At 37.2% G+C, this 18,841-nt stretch overlaps 1 protein-coding gene across 1 annotated transcript; it reads right to left on the reverse strand.

Moving 5' to 3' along the window:
* Positions 1 to 5,550: 5,550 nt before the first annotated feature.
* LOC129274742 (uncharacterized) lies at positions 5,551 to 16,225 on the reverse strand. Its single transcript, XM_054911493.2, has 7 exons — positions 15,796 to 16,225; positions 12,717 to 13,757; positions 11,608 to 11,746; positions 10,932 to 11,096; positions 9,782 to 9,927; positions 9,129 to 9,235; positions 5,551 to 8,401 (listed from the first exon to the last, which is right to left on the reverse strand). The coding sequence occupies exons 1-7, from the start codon at positions 15,914 to 15,916 to the stop codon at positions 8,099 to 8,101; spliced, it is 2,022 nt and encodes a 673-aa protein (XP_054767468.2). The 5' UTR covers positions 15,917 to 16,225; the 3' UTR covers positions 5,551 to 8,098.
* Between the last annotated feature and the right edge of the window lie 2,616 nt (positions 16,226 to 18,841).

Here is an 18,841-nt window from a genome sequence, read left to right on the forward strand (position 1 = left end):
AAGAAAAAGAAGGAAATGTGAGAGAGAATAGGAAGAAAAAAACTTTCAGGTCATATATAAATAAAAATTTCCCTCATATTTCTGCTGCTATAGCTGTTGGGTGAGATAATGGGGGTGGGGAGTTAGGGGCCTCCATGCCTCCATGAGGGAGTGGGGATCATTGTCATTTTGGTCCAAGGGTGATGGAATGGGGGGCGGAGGGGCCCCAAATAAAATTGGGAGTGGGGCAAAACAAGTTTTGACCCCATTTACCCCGGGCATTTACCCCACGGTTGTTCAAATGTTGTGCTGGGATCGGTAATTATAATTTAGAAGGGAAGCGTAATGAAGAAACTTTGGAGAAAGTTATACAGTTCAAATCACTCTGGTATTTAATCATCAGTTACAGTTTACAATTCGAAGTACATGAAGATTCAGGTATAACAGGAGACGATGAATATAATTATTTCGAAGTATAAGATTAAGAGTCGGAGTGAAGTTAAAATAATATTCGATGGACGTCTAAGTCTTGAAGTCAGTCAGTCTACTCTATATCTGGATGAATGTGGGTCTAGTATTCTACTGTATATATTATATATCTCTAATAATCAAGAAGTCTTATTTATATCATTAGTTTTGGGGGTGTAACAATTTACGGTGGGAGTGATCTAAACTTGATCTGATTGGTCTAACTGTCTTATCAAACTTTTTCTGGTATAAGGGGTGTGGTGATGCTCTGTGCAAGTGACTGGGGCTGGAAGTGTGAGTCATACTTCTTCCTTGAAGTTAGCTGACGTCACTGAGGGTTGGTCTTTTTATGGTCAAGGTTTAGGAGTTAAATGGTATTGGGGGTTTGTGAATTCTTAGATGACATTGGGGGAGTTTGTAAACAAGTTAAGGTGAATGACTTAAAGGATAACAGGAAGTTAAATACATACTACATAACACAAATACAAAGAATAAACAATAAATTTAAGGCACTTTTCTTGTCTAAAAATGATTTATCATCTCTGATGGGGCACTGCAAAGTATTAGTATAAGTTGTAGCTTGCATCCTCCGACAAGTGAAACAATTATGATTCCCTTGGTAGACCCTTTCATTTTCTCCTAAATGTTTCTAGCAATATATGAATATTTTTAATTGCTCGATCGAACAATGTATTTAATAAGGGGTGGCAATCCTGTGGCCGGGGCCAGGGGCGATATATAAAATGATGTACATAATAGTGCCCTTAGTTTTTTTAAGCACAAAAACTGCCCTTTTACCCAAGAAAAATGCCCCCTTAAAAACGTGTTAGGTGCCCATTTCATCTTAGAAGAAACAGTTTTGTTAACGAGTACACCTTGGTTTCTTTAAGTGCCAATTCTCGCATCGGATAAATTACCTTTTTTAAATCTCTCTTTTGGTTCCAAATCAGTGCCTGTTCTGCTTTGCAAGTGCATGATCCCTTCCGAAATGTGTTTTTTTTTTGCCCGACCTTATTATTAATGAAATTCCTCTTCTGCACTGAGCTTCCCCTTTCACCTTTTACTCAACAGCCTTATTTTTACTCAAAAGCCTTATTTTCTTTCTAGATTTGTCAAAAGTTTAATTCTTTTGAATGTAAGGTATATAGTTGCAAGTTGCCCCCTTCTCTAAAATTTCCCAAAGCCCGTAGGGGGAAAATGTTTTACTTACAAATATAAATGTGCCCCTTGGGAGGTCAATATGATCGTTATAATTTGTGCATTTTCATCCGCGTATTTGATACTCTTCTATTTTATGCATCATTGTGTAATATTTTTTCCATCTTTTATTCACTAAACATTATTCTCATAGAGGGCATCTGGCTTCTCACTTTTGGCAGTGCAATCTGAGAGGCATATAAATCGCCTCTCTCGATCCCATTCGGTGATAAAATGGCCCATGTTTATGTTTTCTTCAAGCAATTAAAAGTGTCTTTCTTGAGGGAATTTACCGTCATATACTTCCTCTTCAACAAACAAAACTCATTTCAAAGGCAATATTTTTCAAACACACAAGAAAAAATTCATAGTAAGAAAAAATCACATACAAATTTTCCCTTTTTTCAAAAATAATTTAGCTAATCAGAAATCCTCTTCAAAAGATTTTCGCGCAACTCAACTGATTGTAAAATATCTACATCTACTTCCCCCTTTTGACATAGGATAAGAGTAATTTTTACTTTGCCCTGCCCAAAAAACTAAAATACGTCCCATAACCCCTGATCCCGAGTGCTGCACGTAATTCCATTAACACTTAAGCGTTCTATCATATAAGTTAGGGTGGATGCTTTTTGTTTGTTTTAAGAAAGTGCCCTTGCCAACAAAGAAGTGTTCACCAGTGTCCCCCCCCCCCCCCATTAATTTTATTAACCGCCCTTGAGACATGTTTAACCTTTTAATGATTACATTTCAGACTAAAACATGTATAAATAGGCGATTCTAAAAGGATATTGCATGACAAATGTCACTTCGGAATTGTTTTTGAGTTGACAAAAGCACAAAAAAATTTGATTGATCATAATACGTGAAAACCTATATTATGCTCACACTGTGCATACTTAGTAAAATGAATAGTTGTCGCAAGAAAGTCACAGTTCTTCGCATTGAATTTTTATTGTTTTCACATCCCCTATTTTTTTAATGCTCACAGTTAAAGTTATAAACGCGAGTCCTATATACTCTGTTTTTACACAAAGTCACTTTGATCTCTCGCCATCGATCACACCATGGACCTAATAGGTCCATGATCACACACTCGCAAAATTGTCTCCCTTAAAGATTTGCCCTTACCCCTCCCCCAAATTTTTTAAAATAAAAATACAAGTGCACCAACGCACCTAATTTGATTTGACCACCTGGTCAAACCCCCTCTAATTAGCGAAAAAAATGCATAAAATTTAGCAAGCTTTTAATAGACTTCATAATGTTATATACCGATCATCTTTTTTCTTCAATCCTCGCCAGCCCGGTCTTGAAATGTTGTTTTTTTTTTGTCCTTTTTCTTCATTTTTCCAATTTAACCTTTGGCTCATTCTACCTTCATTTCCTGATTTTGTTTGCCATTTTATTGTAATTCATTTCCCTTTTTAGCTGATCATGTCATGGGCGGAAATCTGTCCCCATAGGTAGGGGGGACCACGGGCTGGAAAACTTGACAAGCCGAAAAATAAAAGGTCTTCACCCAAAATGTAAGGTCATATAGTCGAAAATACATGTATTATTTCGAATGTGAATGATATTGTGTCCCCCTGTGATTTGGCGCCCATGAATCATGTTAATGTATTAGTATTTCAAAATGATACGTTTTTTCTCCCATGTTCTTCTTTCCTTTCTTTTACCCTTTTTCATGTTTATTCTTTTCACTTTTCCCTTTCTCCTTTTCTTTCCCTTTCCCTTTCTTTCTTTCTCCCCTTTTTCTTTTCCAGTTTTTTTACTAATCCGCCAGGGGGTAGCTTGCCCCCCCGCCTGTTACGCCACTGTTCCTTTGTCAGTTTAGACGTTGAAAGAGTTTACTGTTCTGTTTTCTAGAAACGTATTCAAACTATGCTTGATATAGCAACAACTTGAAATTTAAATTTTCAATTGAATTTAATGACAAAAGCTTCTGCGTCATAAATTGACAATATTTTTATTAACTCATAAATTATACTTCAGATGTGGAAAGTGGCATCATTTACTTAAATGTTTCAGATTGGTTTCCATGCAAAATTGGTCTTCATGCAAAAGGACCTAAATTCCCCAAATAGAAGAGTCATATAAAGTAAAGGTCATCTGCAAGATTTTTTTATTGTCATTTTTGTTACCGATAATGATGAAGCTCAAACCTCTAGAAAGAACTTCAATGGAAACGTAGATATGGATGGAATAAATAAGAAAATATTGATTCATGAAGAATGAAGAATAATAAAAAATGGATTTACTCCGTTCTGCACGTTCATGCAAGTTCTTCATAATAAATTATAAAGAAACAATCGGTGGCTTTTACATAAGAAATTAACATCTAACAATATACAAGTAGGTCTAAATATAGACCAATATAACAACTTACTCATTGAAAATATGTGATATATATAAAAAATATATAAATTTAATGAGGAGTTGTGTAAGCACTATTGTGTGAATAAAACAAGTGGCTCGTCGCGAACTTGGCCCCCCGGAAAAAAGACTATATACGTTTTGCTACATTCGTAACGCCATATCATGCATATTGAGGTTGTCAAAAACGATGTAAACCAAATGTCTATTGCACACTCTCACTTTTCTCTTTCTCCTTTTGTTTTATTCATTTGTTTTAATTGCTTCACAATCGAAGGGGAAGTCACGAATTCTCATTGCGATATCACCCAAGAATGCTCATGATGCTAGACAAAGCTTGATTCTACACCAGTAAAAATATATTGTTGATCGAATATTTGAAAATGCCTGTTGGTCGCTAGCCCTCGGTATTTTTTTTAAATTGTCATTTAATATGCACAGTGATTCATACCTGTATTGTAGAAGAGTGTTCCTCGTGACGTCGTTTATGACGTAATAGAGCACTGGGAACGATTTTTTTTTAACAGGAGTTGCTGATATAAATTTGACAAGCAAAAGGGTGTCTCTACAAAATAAGTTCATATTTGGTCCCCAGAAGTTTGATTAGCAGAAAAGGGTTTAACTACAAAATGTAGGTCTTTTTTTTGCTTGTAAAAATTGTATTGGAACAAACCACCTTTATTCTTAGCGAAAGCCCCCCTTTTTTCTTGTGAAATTTCTCCTGGCCAAAATACCTCATTTTGTAGTGACCCCCTTTTTTTCTTGTCAAATCTTAATCAGCACCCCTGTTAAAAAGCACTCCCAGGACCTTGGCATTGCACGTCATAAAAATACTATTTTACCAACAAAATGAAGCAGGCTTTTTTCAAACAAGCTTTATGATAAAAAAGGAAACAATGCGAGCGCAAAGGGCCACCCGAGACCTCTTGATAATTATACTAACTTGAAAACAACACATTTTAGAAAACTCATTGCCGGTACAAATCAAGAGCATAAGTAGGCCTATTTCACTAACGAAAGTAGTTCGTACACTGTAAAAAAAATATTGGGTAAAATTTTAACCAGAACGAGGGTAATTATTGTGTCCAACCAATTTTGGGCAGTATTTTACCCAATGCGGTAAGCATATTGTCCAGTAAGGTTAAAAATAAGCAGCAATTACTTTAGAATGGGCAAAATTTTCATCAGACTGGATAAATAAAGAAGAAATGCCCAATGTTGGTTGGACACATATTTACCCCCATGGTGCACTTCAACCCAATATCTTTTTAGATTGTAAGCACGAAGCGCGATGTAAAAAAAAAAATGGTATCGACACCTGAAATACGGACATTTTGAGCATGTTAGTGGTACTAGACAAGATATTATCTCAATAAAAAAATACACGTAATACCGACCCCCCCAAAAAAAAATGAATTGAGCAGTTTCAGTTATATTTTTTCTCATTTCCAACAAAACAGACAAAATCCATGATAAATGCATGTTTATAACCATTGAAATGTAATAAAGAAACATGTAACACAATATATATATATTCATCTAAATTATATATTTGAAACTTAATATGGATCACGAAATATTTGTGGCTGAAAATAACATGCTGGAAATAGAGAGGTCCACTGTGAAGCTGTGCTTGTAAATCGTGGACCCCTCAAATCAAATTATTCATTAATATTAAATTACATAATTAAAATAATGATAGTGGCCAAAAGAGGGGGGAAAATGTGAAATAAACAATAGCATGATGCATGAAATGAGTACTTTACGAAGAATAACGAGGAGAGAAGATGAGTAGAACTAAAATAAGAAAAAGTTTCACAGGTGATGTATAACGAGTATGAAATAAACGCGCAAAGGAAACGGATCAAAGTGTATGCCTGGTTGAGCAGTGGTGACGAGTTCTTCGGATACCAACAATAATAACAATGACAGTAATAATAGAGATAATAATAATGTTAATGATGTTGATAATCATAATAATAATAGTAATCATGATACTAATAACAAAAATAATCATGATAATAGTGATAATATTGACAATACAAGAAGGGACAATAAGTACAACAAGGAGAGCTAGGTTTTATACGAAACCAATAAAAATGTCTTCAGTTTTCTTTTGAAGACTGCGAGTGAAGGGGAGTTTTTCAAATCTATGCGCAAAGTATTCCAAAATTTAAGACCTTCAAAAATGAATGTATTTTGTGCTGAAAGTGTTTTTAGTAAAGGTAAATGAAATTCTTCAGACTGTCTAGTGGGATATTTATGAATAGTTTGATTCTTTATAAACATGTCACGAAAAACTAAGGGAAGAGCACCAGAATTGAATTTATACATAAATTCTCCAAGATGAAACAAGTAGAGATCGTTTACTTTGAGAATATTATCTTCTAGGAAAAGTGGATCCGAGTGGGCACGAAACGGAGCATTGCAGATTATACGAATTACTTTTTTTTGTAACAATATAATTTTTTCTAACAGAGTTTGATGAGTGTTTCCCCAAAGCAAAAGTCCATAATTTAGGCAGGGTAAAACAAGAGAATAATAAAGAATAAGCAAAGATGGTTGTGGAAGATGTGATTTTAGTCTATTAATGATACCAATATTTCGAGAGATTGTTTTGCAAATATTTTCGATATGTAATTTCCAGGAGAGCTTGCTATCAACCAAAACACCTTAAATTTTTGTATGAGAAACTTGCTTAAATTGGGTATTGTCACACATATTTTGAGTTGGTAATGAAGCTAAGGAGTTACTAAATAATATGTAATTCGTCTGCAAAAGATTTAATGATAGTTTATTGGTCCTTATCCATTCTAAAACATTTCGCAACTCTGCATTGACGACATCAACAAGAACATTTGGACGATTTATGAAAATCATTTATATAAAGAATAAACAACAAAGGGCCTAAAAGACTCCCTTGTGGAACACCACAAGTAATATTTCTAAAATCAAATTCTTGCTCATTTAAATAAACAAATTGTTTTCTGTTAGAGAGGTAAACTCCTGAACCACTCCAAGGCCTTTCCACGGACACCGATATGATTGAGTTTATAAAGTAAAATGTCATGATTTATCGCATCGAAGGCCTTGGAGAAGTCCAGGAATATACCAACTGTGTGAGAAGAAGAGTCAATTGAATGGGCAACCTTTTCTACAAAAGTCATTAACCAAGGTTGATTTTTTTTTTTAATTTCAAAACTTTGAAAGTGTGCATGCATGAATCTAGATCATGAAACTTGGACATATAAGAGTAATGGAGTATCCGTGAACATCCTACATGAGTTTCACGTCTCATGACCAAGATAGGCTTAGAAACATTATCCAAGTAATACTTTTGCTAAAATCAATCTATGGCGCTATTTCAAGTACACGTACACTTTTATTTAGTCAAACACAGAAAGTTGTGAACTAGGATTGTTTTTTTTTTATTGTAAGCTAATGGGGAAGAATTATTCAAAATAATTTGCGAACATGATAAAAACAACTTCATTGTCGTAAAATTTTTAACAATCGTGTTAACAGTTTCTTATATCAAGGTGACATTATGAGAAAGGTTCGTCAAATCAGCTCGTATGGAAGTCAAATAATGAATGCAAACTTTCATTAGTGTGATCAATAACTCTAGAGAATTCATGACATACAGAATCACTTCAAAGATTGGCGATATAAATTTACAGTTTACACTTCCAAATACCCTGTACATTTTACAAAATATTTCATAAATATTACAAAAAATGCTGAGATTTTTGGGAGCATCAGAGATATTCACCAGTTGTTACCGATATACTCAGAGGTTTTTTTTTTTCCAGATGCCTGACAATGCCTGGGTTAACGAAGGGGTTTACTACTTTTTTTCAAAAAGAAAAGTATGCGTTATATCATTTGAGCCTATAATCTTAGCTTTATCAAAGTCATAAGCGACCATAACTTTGATCTCTTAGTTTAATTTGCGGGTTTTGTTTACATTCTTAGACGAATAGCGGGGTTTACCGAACTAATTCATAAGGGAGAACATTCCCTGGCTGGATAGATAACACCCTTGTTATATTATATGCGCTTAATAATAGGGATTCATTTATACAAGGTCTTCGTTGGATTTGGGCCTATCTTTCTCCTCATCGTTATGATTATCATCCGCGACGGTGATCTTGATCTTATGGTTTAAGAAGAGCTGGACCCACTTCAACTTCCGGAGCTTCTTGGGTATCTTGAGCTGGGCAGCCGATGCCGATGAGGTCTCCAGTAGAAGTCCCCTGAAGTTGGAGAAGGCGTATTGATCGAGGAAGATGACCCGAGGAGGGCCCAGCTTGCTTTTCTCCCTGCACCTGTCGTAAGACTCCGAGAAGGTTTTCAGATTGGCGTCAAATTCGGCCTCAAACTGCGAGTAAAAAGAATTGAATTCATGTATTTGGTTCTGTATTTAATGCAATTTTCATCATTTAGTGGCATGGAAAAAATCATTCTTTAAAGATCAGGAGAAAGTTTCATGAAAAGACTATCCGACAAGTCCCATGCTATCCGACAGTGCTTCTCAGCCAATCAAAATCAAGGAAAGATGACAGATCTGACAACTTGTCGGAATAAAATATTGATGAAACGCCGCTCCAGAATGAGCTATATAACTGGCTTTCAGTTCCCTTGGCAGGTAGTGACGCAAATGATCACTCCAATTTGGAGTGGAATAAGAGGGAACGTATACAAGAAAGAAAATTTCAAACGGATTGTTAAATGGATAAAATTAACTCGACTACAAGAGAAAGTCATGCAAAGTGCCGCCCCCCCCCCATTCGGCTGGCTAAAAAAGTGACTCAAAGCTGCTGGTGCCCCCCCCCCCTCCCCAATGCCGTGACCCAAGGTACGCCACTGATTCATCCTTTTAAGAGTTGTGGTGTCTCTTGCTTATGATGCTCGGCAAATCGTTGTATTAAACTCGTACACGTAAAGCTCCTATAATAATGACCACGATATATCTGTTGATAGAGCATTTGTTCCAATGGAAATGCCACCTAAGTCCTATGGGAGCGCATATTTGGACGTTATCATAATGTGATATGCGCAATTTTGTGTTATTATTGGTGTTATTAAAAAAAGGAATATCATTATACCTTCATGTGTTCAGTGATGTCTGATGCCAGCTTTGTGTCTTTGGCAGCTGAAAGCTCAACAAAGATGACGTAATAAAGAATGTCCGTTGACAAGTCATCATTGGCACCTTAGAGAATAGGGGAAGAGATTGATGAAGAAATTCTGATTTATGGGATGTACAAGAGTATTATTATGCGTCTCTGACACTAGCAGATGATAATGAAAAAGACCAATATTTCCAGAGCGAGAGGACAATATTGAGGTTTTCTAGCATAATATAAAAAGGGGTCCTTTTATGTCGGATGGTTATGGTTTAATGATGAGACATAATTAGTGAGAAATACAAAATGTTAATCATTCAAAGCAGATGAAATCGCGTTTTGAATGGCCATTGTTTTGACAGATGCACAGATTCGATCTTGCAATTGTCTCCTTGTTCCTCTCGATCAATTTCTCCCACCCCCTCTCTCTCTCTCTACCCCCCCCTCCGATCTATCAACAATCTCTCTTTCTTACTGTCTCACTCAGGCACCCCCACTTTTTTTTTTTTTTGTAAACGTGGATGCCTACAAACGTGAAAAATAAACATCCAATTGTAATTTTTTGCATGCTGAGCCCCCACACTTTAAAAATCGTTCTGCGACCCCCTGTCACCACTGGGTGCTGTACATACCTCTTGCTTCATCATACAGGGGGCTCTCCGCACACACGTAGTGGGCGATGCCGACGTCGTCCCATTTCTCTGCTGTTTCATTCAAAGCTTTGGTCACTGCTATTTCAGATGTTTTCTCCGCACAAAGACTCAACAGTTCTCCGTTCCTGTTTTTTAAGTATATAATTAATATCAACATCATTTACGTTTGGATATATGAATAACAGTAGAATGTTAAGCAATTATGAAGTCAAGTAATCTGCCCCTAATAATAATAATAATGCTAAAAAAATAATCATATAAAATTGGATGTGGGGGGGGGGGGCCTCGTTTACCATATCGTTCTTTTTTTATCCTTCCTCTGCCTGGATGACTTCACTATCCACTTTTACCGCATCTTTTTTTATTTCTTAAATTGCCGCATTTGCTACGTTTGATCCCCTCAAATTTTTTGGCTCATTATGATTATACGCCACTATGAGTTCAAGTGACCCGAGCTGATGAAACAACCATGAGATAATGATCATGAAAGGGAACGATGTCTGGAATAACTTTCAGTTCTTTCCGATGATAGCCTTGTTATTTCCTTGGTTGTAAAGATCAGGGGCGGGTCCGGGATTTTCCAAGGAAGGAGGAGGCACATTTTCCCGAGGAAAAAATTGACAAGCAGTGCCCAGCAAAAAGAAAAAAACATCACTTTCAAAAGGGTGGGCACAATTCTGTTTTAACGGCATTTTTACATTACAAATTTTAATTGTGCCTCTCAAGGGGGGGGGGGGGGCATGGGCCGGCTGTGCCCCTCCCCCGGATCCGCCAGTGGTAAAGATTTCATTGACAACATGATCTACTTTACTTGTACTATTATTAGTGGCATAATGATGAACCAAAATGCTGAGTGAGTGCAATATTATTTTTCGTACTCTGAAAACCCATGATAATTTTCGAGCGAGATTACATTATTCATTCTGTCATAGATTTGAAAGGTAAAAATAATTACAATTTGCCCCTTTTCACTCGCAAAATGAAAGCATTTATTAAATGGTATCTAAACGGGCCAGATAATCAAGAAAATTTAATTTCATTTGAAACTTCAATGGAAATCTTTATATTCAATATAGAGCAGGTGTAAATGATTAGGAATTTAGGTTAACAAATCAATTACATTTATTACCTGTATTGAAATTGGAAGATGGGTGTGGTGTTGAAGAATCCAGTGATAAGGACGACATCACCCATTCTGTATCTATAGAGACCGTCTGTGTTAGTAATGACGAGCTCATAGCTTTCTCCGACTCGAACCTCATCCATGAGTAGAGTACCCGGATTTTCATCATCGCTTGAAAGTCGAAAATTGTCAGTGATTATAACCAAAGCATGAAAAGGTTAGCATAAATATGAGTTGTTCATGAAAATCATTAGGTTACTCCTTAATGTTTCAATGAGAGAAGATGCGTGTGATGGATCAGAAAGAGAGGGAAGGAGAGAGAGGGAGGGGGATGAGGGAGGTGAAAGAATTGTATGGTCAATCATAGCAATAAAAGTTTGTTTTTTGTTGAACTGAATTTTTATTCATAGTTAAAAACAAAATATAACAGTTGCCCGCAATCAGCACAGTAGCTGTTTTTTTTCAGTGCGGCCGTTACTAAAAGATATAATTCAACATTACAAGAATAAAAGAAAGTTATAAAGAAACAAAAACATTCAAATATAACCAAACAAAATGTTTCAATTTCTTAAGTATTTCGGCGTACATTCGTGTTATTATAATTATTTTTAATTCTCCTCCTTTGTTAATGATTTTTGATGTTTACATCAGATCGATTTTCCACTAACACTATTACACTAACCAATAAGCAGCCGGTATAAATTCACAGAATATACCGCTTGCTGCGCACACGTATTTCGTTTGTCCGTCATCCGGGAACTCACAAGCGTATCCGATAAGCCCCTCAGTTGAAATATAGAAACCCGACAGTATTTTTAGATCTGCAAATGAATCGAAGTGGAAATGAAGTTATGACATAGTAATGCAGTTTGAAAAGCATTATAATTACTAACATGCCGCTATGATCAAATAAATTAGTAGGGTGTACTAACTTGCTTATAATTTGTGGGTTAAATACAAAATGAATAAATATTTGGGGGTAATATTCATACACTTTTATAGGGGAGTACATCGTATGGATTTATTTATTTATTTTTTAATGAACACGATAATTCACAGAACATGGTTTTAACAATCTATACCAACCAAATAACGGGCAAATAATCCCCTTATCATTTTATCAAAACAACGTCCAAATCTACAAATTAAAAGGATCTGTTTAAAGGGAAAAACTATTGAATTGTGAGACCTGACAGTCGTTCAAAACAGCCATTCAATGTATTTTGAAATTACCATAGAGTATAAGGGATTGAAAAATAAAGAGATAAATATGGGCAAGTGCATGCGATTCTGGTATTGTCAGATTCACAATATGTTAGGAGTATAGCAGATGGACGCGTCATATGGACCTACTACTCTAGGTTCATGGTCATACTAACGAAACCGATACCAAACCGACCAACATGACCAATGGTATGTCATTGGTAATAACAAATTAGATTTGGTCGGTCTGTATTCGATTTATCCGATGAGACTGTGACAATAGGGATTTTTTGCGATGCGACGCAGAACGAATTCAAGAACATAGAAATGCATTGTCAAATTAATGCCCTTCCTGTCTTCATGACAACGAGACACCAAGGAATCTTTCGTCATGGACTCGGGAGAAACGACATATTTGCTTTTTTTCTTCAGCTCTGAAACTTAGGACAACACAGCTCTTACGGTTCACAAACTTTCGACAAAGACCTCCCAGCTATCCTTTGTCATTTGAAGGGCATATTTAAAAAATTTACTACTTTTTTTATCCGTTCTGCGTCGCGGTATGAAAACTTCCAATTAGGAACTCACCTCCGCAATACTTCTTGAGCCGTGAAACAAATGGTTGCATAGAACCAGACGTAACACCATACAGCACAGGCATTCTTGGCCATAACCTTCTAACAATGTTATCGAATCCCTTGCGGAACTGTCTCTCTATCTCATAGGCTCTCATGGGCATTGGGTAGAGGAATCTGTTGAGTTCTTCCCGGTCCCTGGAAGATAGGGCCTTCAGCTTGTCAGATATGGAACCATTCCGGATATCTTGGACCAGCATATTCCAGGAGACCTCTAGGAAACGGAAGAAGATGAAGAGCGAGGAGGCGAACGGGGCCCAGATGCTTCCAAGGTCTTCATCTCGAAGCGCGAAAAGGGCGTGAATGTACATAGAAGTTGGCTCGTGTACGATGCTGGATCCAAGCGATGGTGTGCAGAATAGTATCTCCCGCATGGCATCGGACATCATGAACCGGGTCACCGACCCGACAGGGGTGCCCCCTTCTGAGAAACCGATCGCACCATGGGCTAAAAGCGAACATGTCATTTGTAAGGGTCCTGGATCCGGAATGCCAGCGCGATTCCGAAGGGTTGACGTGATCGCATTCCCCTTCCTAGTGATGGCTTTCATGTATTCCTCGGTAACCGGAAACACTTTGGCCAGACCTGTAGTGCCCGAGGTCTTGCCAAGGACACTGGGCTTTTGATGGAACATGATTCCTTGCTCCCCCTTGGCTACCCGCTTGATGTAACTTCGATAATGGTTGTAGGTTGTCAAGGGATGTGTCTTGATGAAATCTTCTACGGTAGTGATGTCCTTCAGGTTGAAATCTTTGCCATACTCGGTGTCCTTGTGCGTCCGGATTGTCCTCAAGAGGAACTCTGTCTGGGCCTTTGTACAGTCCTCATTGCTCTTTTGGAAAGCATTGAAGTGTTTTCGCTTCATCAGCCACAGCATCCAATAAAAAGCATACTTGAGAATGAATATTTGGATAGAGATGAAGGGACTGCAGTACTGGATGCACATGTTGAATGTTAATAAAGATCCACATATCGACATTCCGATCCCCAAACCTACATAAATCAGTGAATGAATGCAAGAGGGAAAGTATAGAGAATGATAATGAAATATATGTATCAAGGCCTTTCACGAATGTCACATGAAAAAAAATCTAGGGAATAAACGTAAACTATAACTGACTCCTGTCATTTTTTGTATTTTACTATAGGGTTGCCTTATTTCTATACCAGGTGGGTGTTTCATAAAGCTGTTCGTAAGTTAAGAGCGACTTTAAGAACGACTGTTGAACCTTTCTTATGCGCTAAATAATTACCATTGAACATGGTGAATATCATTTACCACACAAGAAAGGATCACCAGTCGTTCTTAAAGTCACTCTCACGATATTCTGCATGCATGCATGAATGCACATTATTTTGGTGTTAATTTGATATTTTATTAGACAAGTACGATTAAAACATCATGCAAAGACGGGGAATAGACCAGGGTGCCAGTGGGTTCTTTTTAGGGGATAGCAAATGGGGATATCATTTTCAGTTGAAAGACAGGCCGCTTACACAACTCAGACCTATTCCTCCCCTTCTCCTTTTTTTCGACTTGATAAAACGATGGCGAGGTCGACGGTCACCCTAATATACTAATATTGTAGAAGCTTAAAATATGATGCCAGTGAGTTCATAAATTAAATGAAATAATGTACAGTGCAACTTGCGTGTTTCCCTACAGCAAGAAATTTACCCACATGGTGCTGCACACAACCCAGGTGAGGTAAATGGGTACCCGGCCGACAGGAAGTAATTCCTCAAAAAGTTGTGCGCACAGGAATCGGTAGCATAGCTTAAAATATAGCCGGGGCAATATAGGAGCACCTAGCAAGGTGGATACGTGCGCTATACAAATCCTATTATTATTATTATGATCAACAGCACTGCTAGGGATTTACAATCGTAACCCAGGGTACTGTCTTTAAAAGAGTTGTGATTAGTCCGATCAACCACAAGTACATGAAAATCCATCATTGTCATTTTATTTTTGCTATATATGTGCACAATATCCTCTTGTAAACGAAGTGGAGAACATTGAATAGTCAAGACAACAATCAGTGACGGGTCCAGATAGGGGCACGTCCGGTCCGTGCTCCCCCCCCCCCCCACCTTGAGAGCAATAACACATATTTGTTAGGGGAATAATTTGTCGTGCATAATTATATTCACAAGTGGGGACCTTTTTTTGCTCATCTAATTTTTCTGACATGAATCACCATTAATTGGGAGTGATCATAGGAAGCGGGGGGAGGGGGGGGGGGCGGGGGACGTGTCCCCCCTAAATTTGAGGTGGGGGCGATCCCCCCTAAATTTTTTGTTGATGACCTTTTTTTTTTTTGCTTGTCAAAAAATTTCGGTAGTCCCTCTCTGAAATTTTTTTTATTTTGTTTTTTGCTTGTCAATTTTGTTTCCTGCGTCCCCCCTAAAATTTTTTGGCGTCCGCCGCCAATGGGAGTGATCAATAATAATTAATAATAATAGAACATTTTCTGTATAGCGCATTACACCTTACAAAGGTCTCAATGCGGGTAAGGAAAAAGAAGAAAAGATGAGGGAAAGCTGCTGGTAATGTTTTGATATTATTTTCCTTTAAATAAATATGTTTTCAAAGCAGATTTAAATTGCCAAATCGTATCAACTTGCCTTAAATTGTGTGGGATACTGAAGACCCTTTTTTTTGGGGGGGGGGGGGGTGGGGAGGCTTGTTATTTTTTCCCTACAAAACTGTCCCCCCCCCCCCCCATCGATGAAGGTATGAATATACATCATTATCTAGAACACATTTGAAACACTCTTGTATTTTAGATTTTGATGTTGCTGGTTTTCCAAAGTTTTGGTTGATCGGATCAAACGATGAACTTTTTGTAAGACGGAGCACTTTGAAACATGGGGGAGGGGAAACGTTCTTCCCGGGAAGTATATTCATCCATATACGCTTCCCCGTCACCCCTCCCCCCCCCCCCCCACTCCTGGACCACCGTCCATGGTGTATATTAGGCAATACCCCATCCCTTTACCAGGATACGAATAAATTAAAATATCTTACCAAGATAGACTTGAAGATTGTGGCTGTACGTATGGCCTCTTGATATCAACAAGACTAATTGCACAAGAGCCAAAATGCTGCAAGTAATACAGAATACTTTGAATTTTTGCTGAGCCGTCATTGTTTCTCGATCTTTGTAGGTTGCACTTCAGTTGCACATCGATGAAAACTAGGGGTTGGTTTCGATGAGGTCTATGTAAAACTCCGTTGTCGGGAAAAGCAATTATCTAAGCTTGCTTTATTTTACATTGATATACACGTTATTTCACAGAAGAAGTTAGAAAACTGACTACGCCCTAAGTTACTCGTGTAATTGTTCGACTGTCGAATGAACCAGAGACAGAACGATTTGGCCTTTTCATAAAAAAGAAAGATATCACGACTGTTGTTTACCTCACAGACATTATTTTGTGTTTTTTTATGACACTGTGACGGTGAACTTGGACTTTGGACCTAAAATCTTCGAACCCACCTCTCTCTTCTTTCTCTCTCTCTTAGTTTCTCATCAGGATTTTCCGTGTCACGTACTCTCTCAATTCTTCCCTAATGCCCCACTCTCTTTCTATCTATCCTTCTTTCCCCTTCTTTCTCTCTATCCCTCTCCTCTCCCATCCCTTACAGTTACCCCCGGTACCCATTTTCTAGCACTCTTTTACTCGCCTTTCTTTCTTGTCTCACGCACTCTTCTCTGAAGCTCTGAACTATCAAACTCTCCCCCGCTACCTCCCCGTCTCTTTTGTTAATGAATTGATCTGTATAAATATATAAATTAGGTTAGTCAAACAGTGATAAATCGTATTTGCTTTAAAATAACATGAATATGATTAAAATAGAACCGTAAATTAGATGGCAGAGTACAAGAATCGCAATGAGTATTCATGATTGTTTCAGTAAGTCATTCTCTAGCTCCCCCGTTCTCTCCCCAGGACCCACATCACTTCAACTAGTCTTTCGACTTTGTTCCTACTTAGTATTCTTATCTGCAAATGTAACACTCATTTTTCTTGTCAATGTGAATATTATTTTGCATGGAGAAGAAATCAAACAGACTCAATCAAACTCAATGAACTTGCGCAATAAATAAGCAAAATGTTATGATAATATTCAATGTATCTGTGTAGGCGTGTACACTTCACTGATAAAATTACAGATATGCAATGGTATTCTAATACCTATAAATCTAGGTTTTCAACCCTATACTCCAAACCAGACTTTCATATCACATTTCTTCAATATGTTGCTTGGGCAAAGATAATCATTTAATTCATTAAAATTCGATTTTTTTTTTCGAATGTTCTCATCCTGCTCATTTCACGACACCATTACTTTTTTGACAACTATTTCCAGGATGATCAACTTTTTTAGAATAATTTTATTGGTGTGCATGTGAGTTGACGACATCTGGGACTCCATAAAGGTGATGTTTGAGTTAACCGGTAAGCTCGTTAATCCAGCGTTTATCAGAATGTAACCTCATTGTATAATTATGAAATGATAAAAATAAAATATTGTAAGGAGTAGAAATGATATAAGTTCAAAGCAGCAAACTCAAATCATCCAAACAATTAGCCAAAGAGAAAATAAGTGAAACTATAATGAGACGCAAATAAATCGAACAGAAACAGAAGAAATCTGGTAGTGCACTGATTTTAGTAGAGGGCTGCTTTGCCTAACTAAAATTCATATCAAAATTACATAATTGACATAATTACATTAAATCAACCAATCAGAATAAAAAATAAAATAAAGGAGCCAGCTAAAAGTGTAGGAGTCCAGTTCATAAAAAATAACCAATATGGGATAAGGAGATGATGAAGATGTCTGGATGATTACGTAATAATGGGAATAGAAACTAAGGAGTCAGGTGAGCGATAGAATGAGTGGGAAGCCCGAGAGGAATGAAGATGACAACAGGGAATAAGAGGAAAGGAATGCAGAGTGGAAATCGGGATGAATGACAACTGAATAACATTAAACTCACATAACCTAAGTTTAGACTGCAAGGGCAGTGCTGAAAAGAAATGGAAATGAAATCAAATCTAGACTAAACAGAAATGTAAAACAGCTGAAGAAAACACAAGTTAAAGGAAATAAACAAAATAACCATCCTATAACAATATATTACTCGTTCTGCTGCTAACGTGTACCGGCCATGCATCCACCTCTAATGAGAGTAGGTCAGCCCACCATGTACAAAAAGACCACCTATTTTCTGTATTAAGGTCAAGTTAACACAAACGAAATATTGATTTGCTGCCAATAGGGCCTGAAGAAATGTCAAACGCAACGCTGTAAACATTTCATCAAAACTTAATTGATGAAGATAAGAGAGTTTAAATTGTTCTCATGGTAGTGCATGTGTGGTTCATAATGCCATTTTTACCTCTGCCATTTACCTCTACCATTTTTACCTCTGCCATTTTGCCTCAGTCATTTTAGGCCTACCTCCACCATTTTAATCTGTCATTTTTACCTCTGCCATATTACCCTCGCCATTTTTGCCTCTGCCATTTTTACCTCCGTCCGCCTCTTTTACCTGATGGCACCGATAAATTCTTTTGAATAATATTGTGCTTTTCATTAGTACAACAATGCGTCCACTATAATAGCGTCTGGTGCCATGAACCCAATATCTGTGCATCCACTGGAGTGCCAAGAACACATTTTCGTGCAATGGTCATACAACTATTGTTATGCCTATTGCATTTTGAGGAGTGCATTGCATGCATGAGTGATTCCATTGTTCAGTTCAGCTTATGGTCAAGAGGTTTAACATTATTGTCTCAGGAGTGATTCCCTTTTTTTATATAAATAAAACAATTAAATATAGACTCAGGACAAGTCCACCCCAACAAAAAGTTGATTTGAATAAAAATGAGAGAAAAATCCAAATCCAATTAGTATAACACTGAAAATTTAATCACAATCGGATGTAAATCGCTCAATTTCTCAAAAGTTGTATGCACATCCTGGTCGGTATGCAAATGAGGAGACTGATAACATCATGCACTCACTATTTCTTTTGTATTTTATTATGAAATATGAA

The sequence above is a fragment of the Lytechinus pictus genome, chromosome 13 (genome assembly GCF_037042905.1).
Source record: "Lytechinus pictus isolate F3 Inbred chromosome 13, Lp3.0, whole genome shotgun sequence".
Taxonomy (NCBI): Eukaryota; Metazoa; Echinodermata; class Echinoidea; order Temnopleuroida; family Toxopneustidae; genus Lytechinus; species Lytechinus pictus.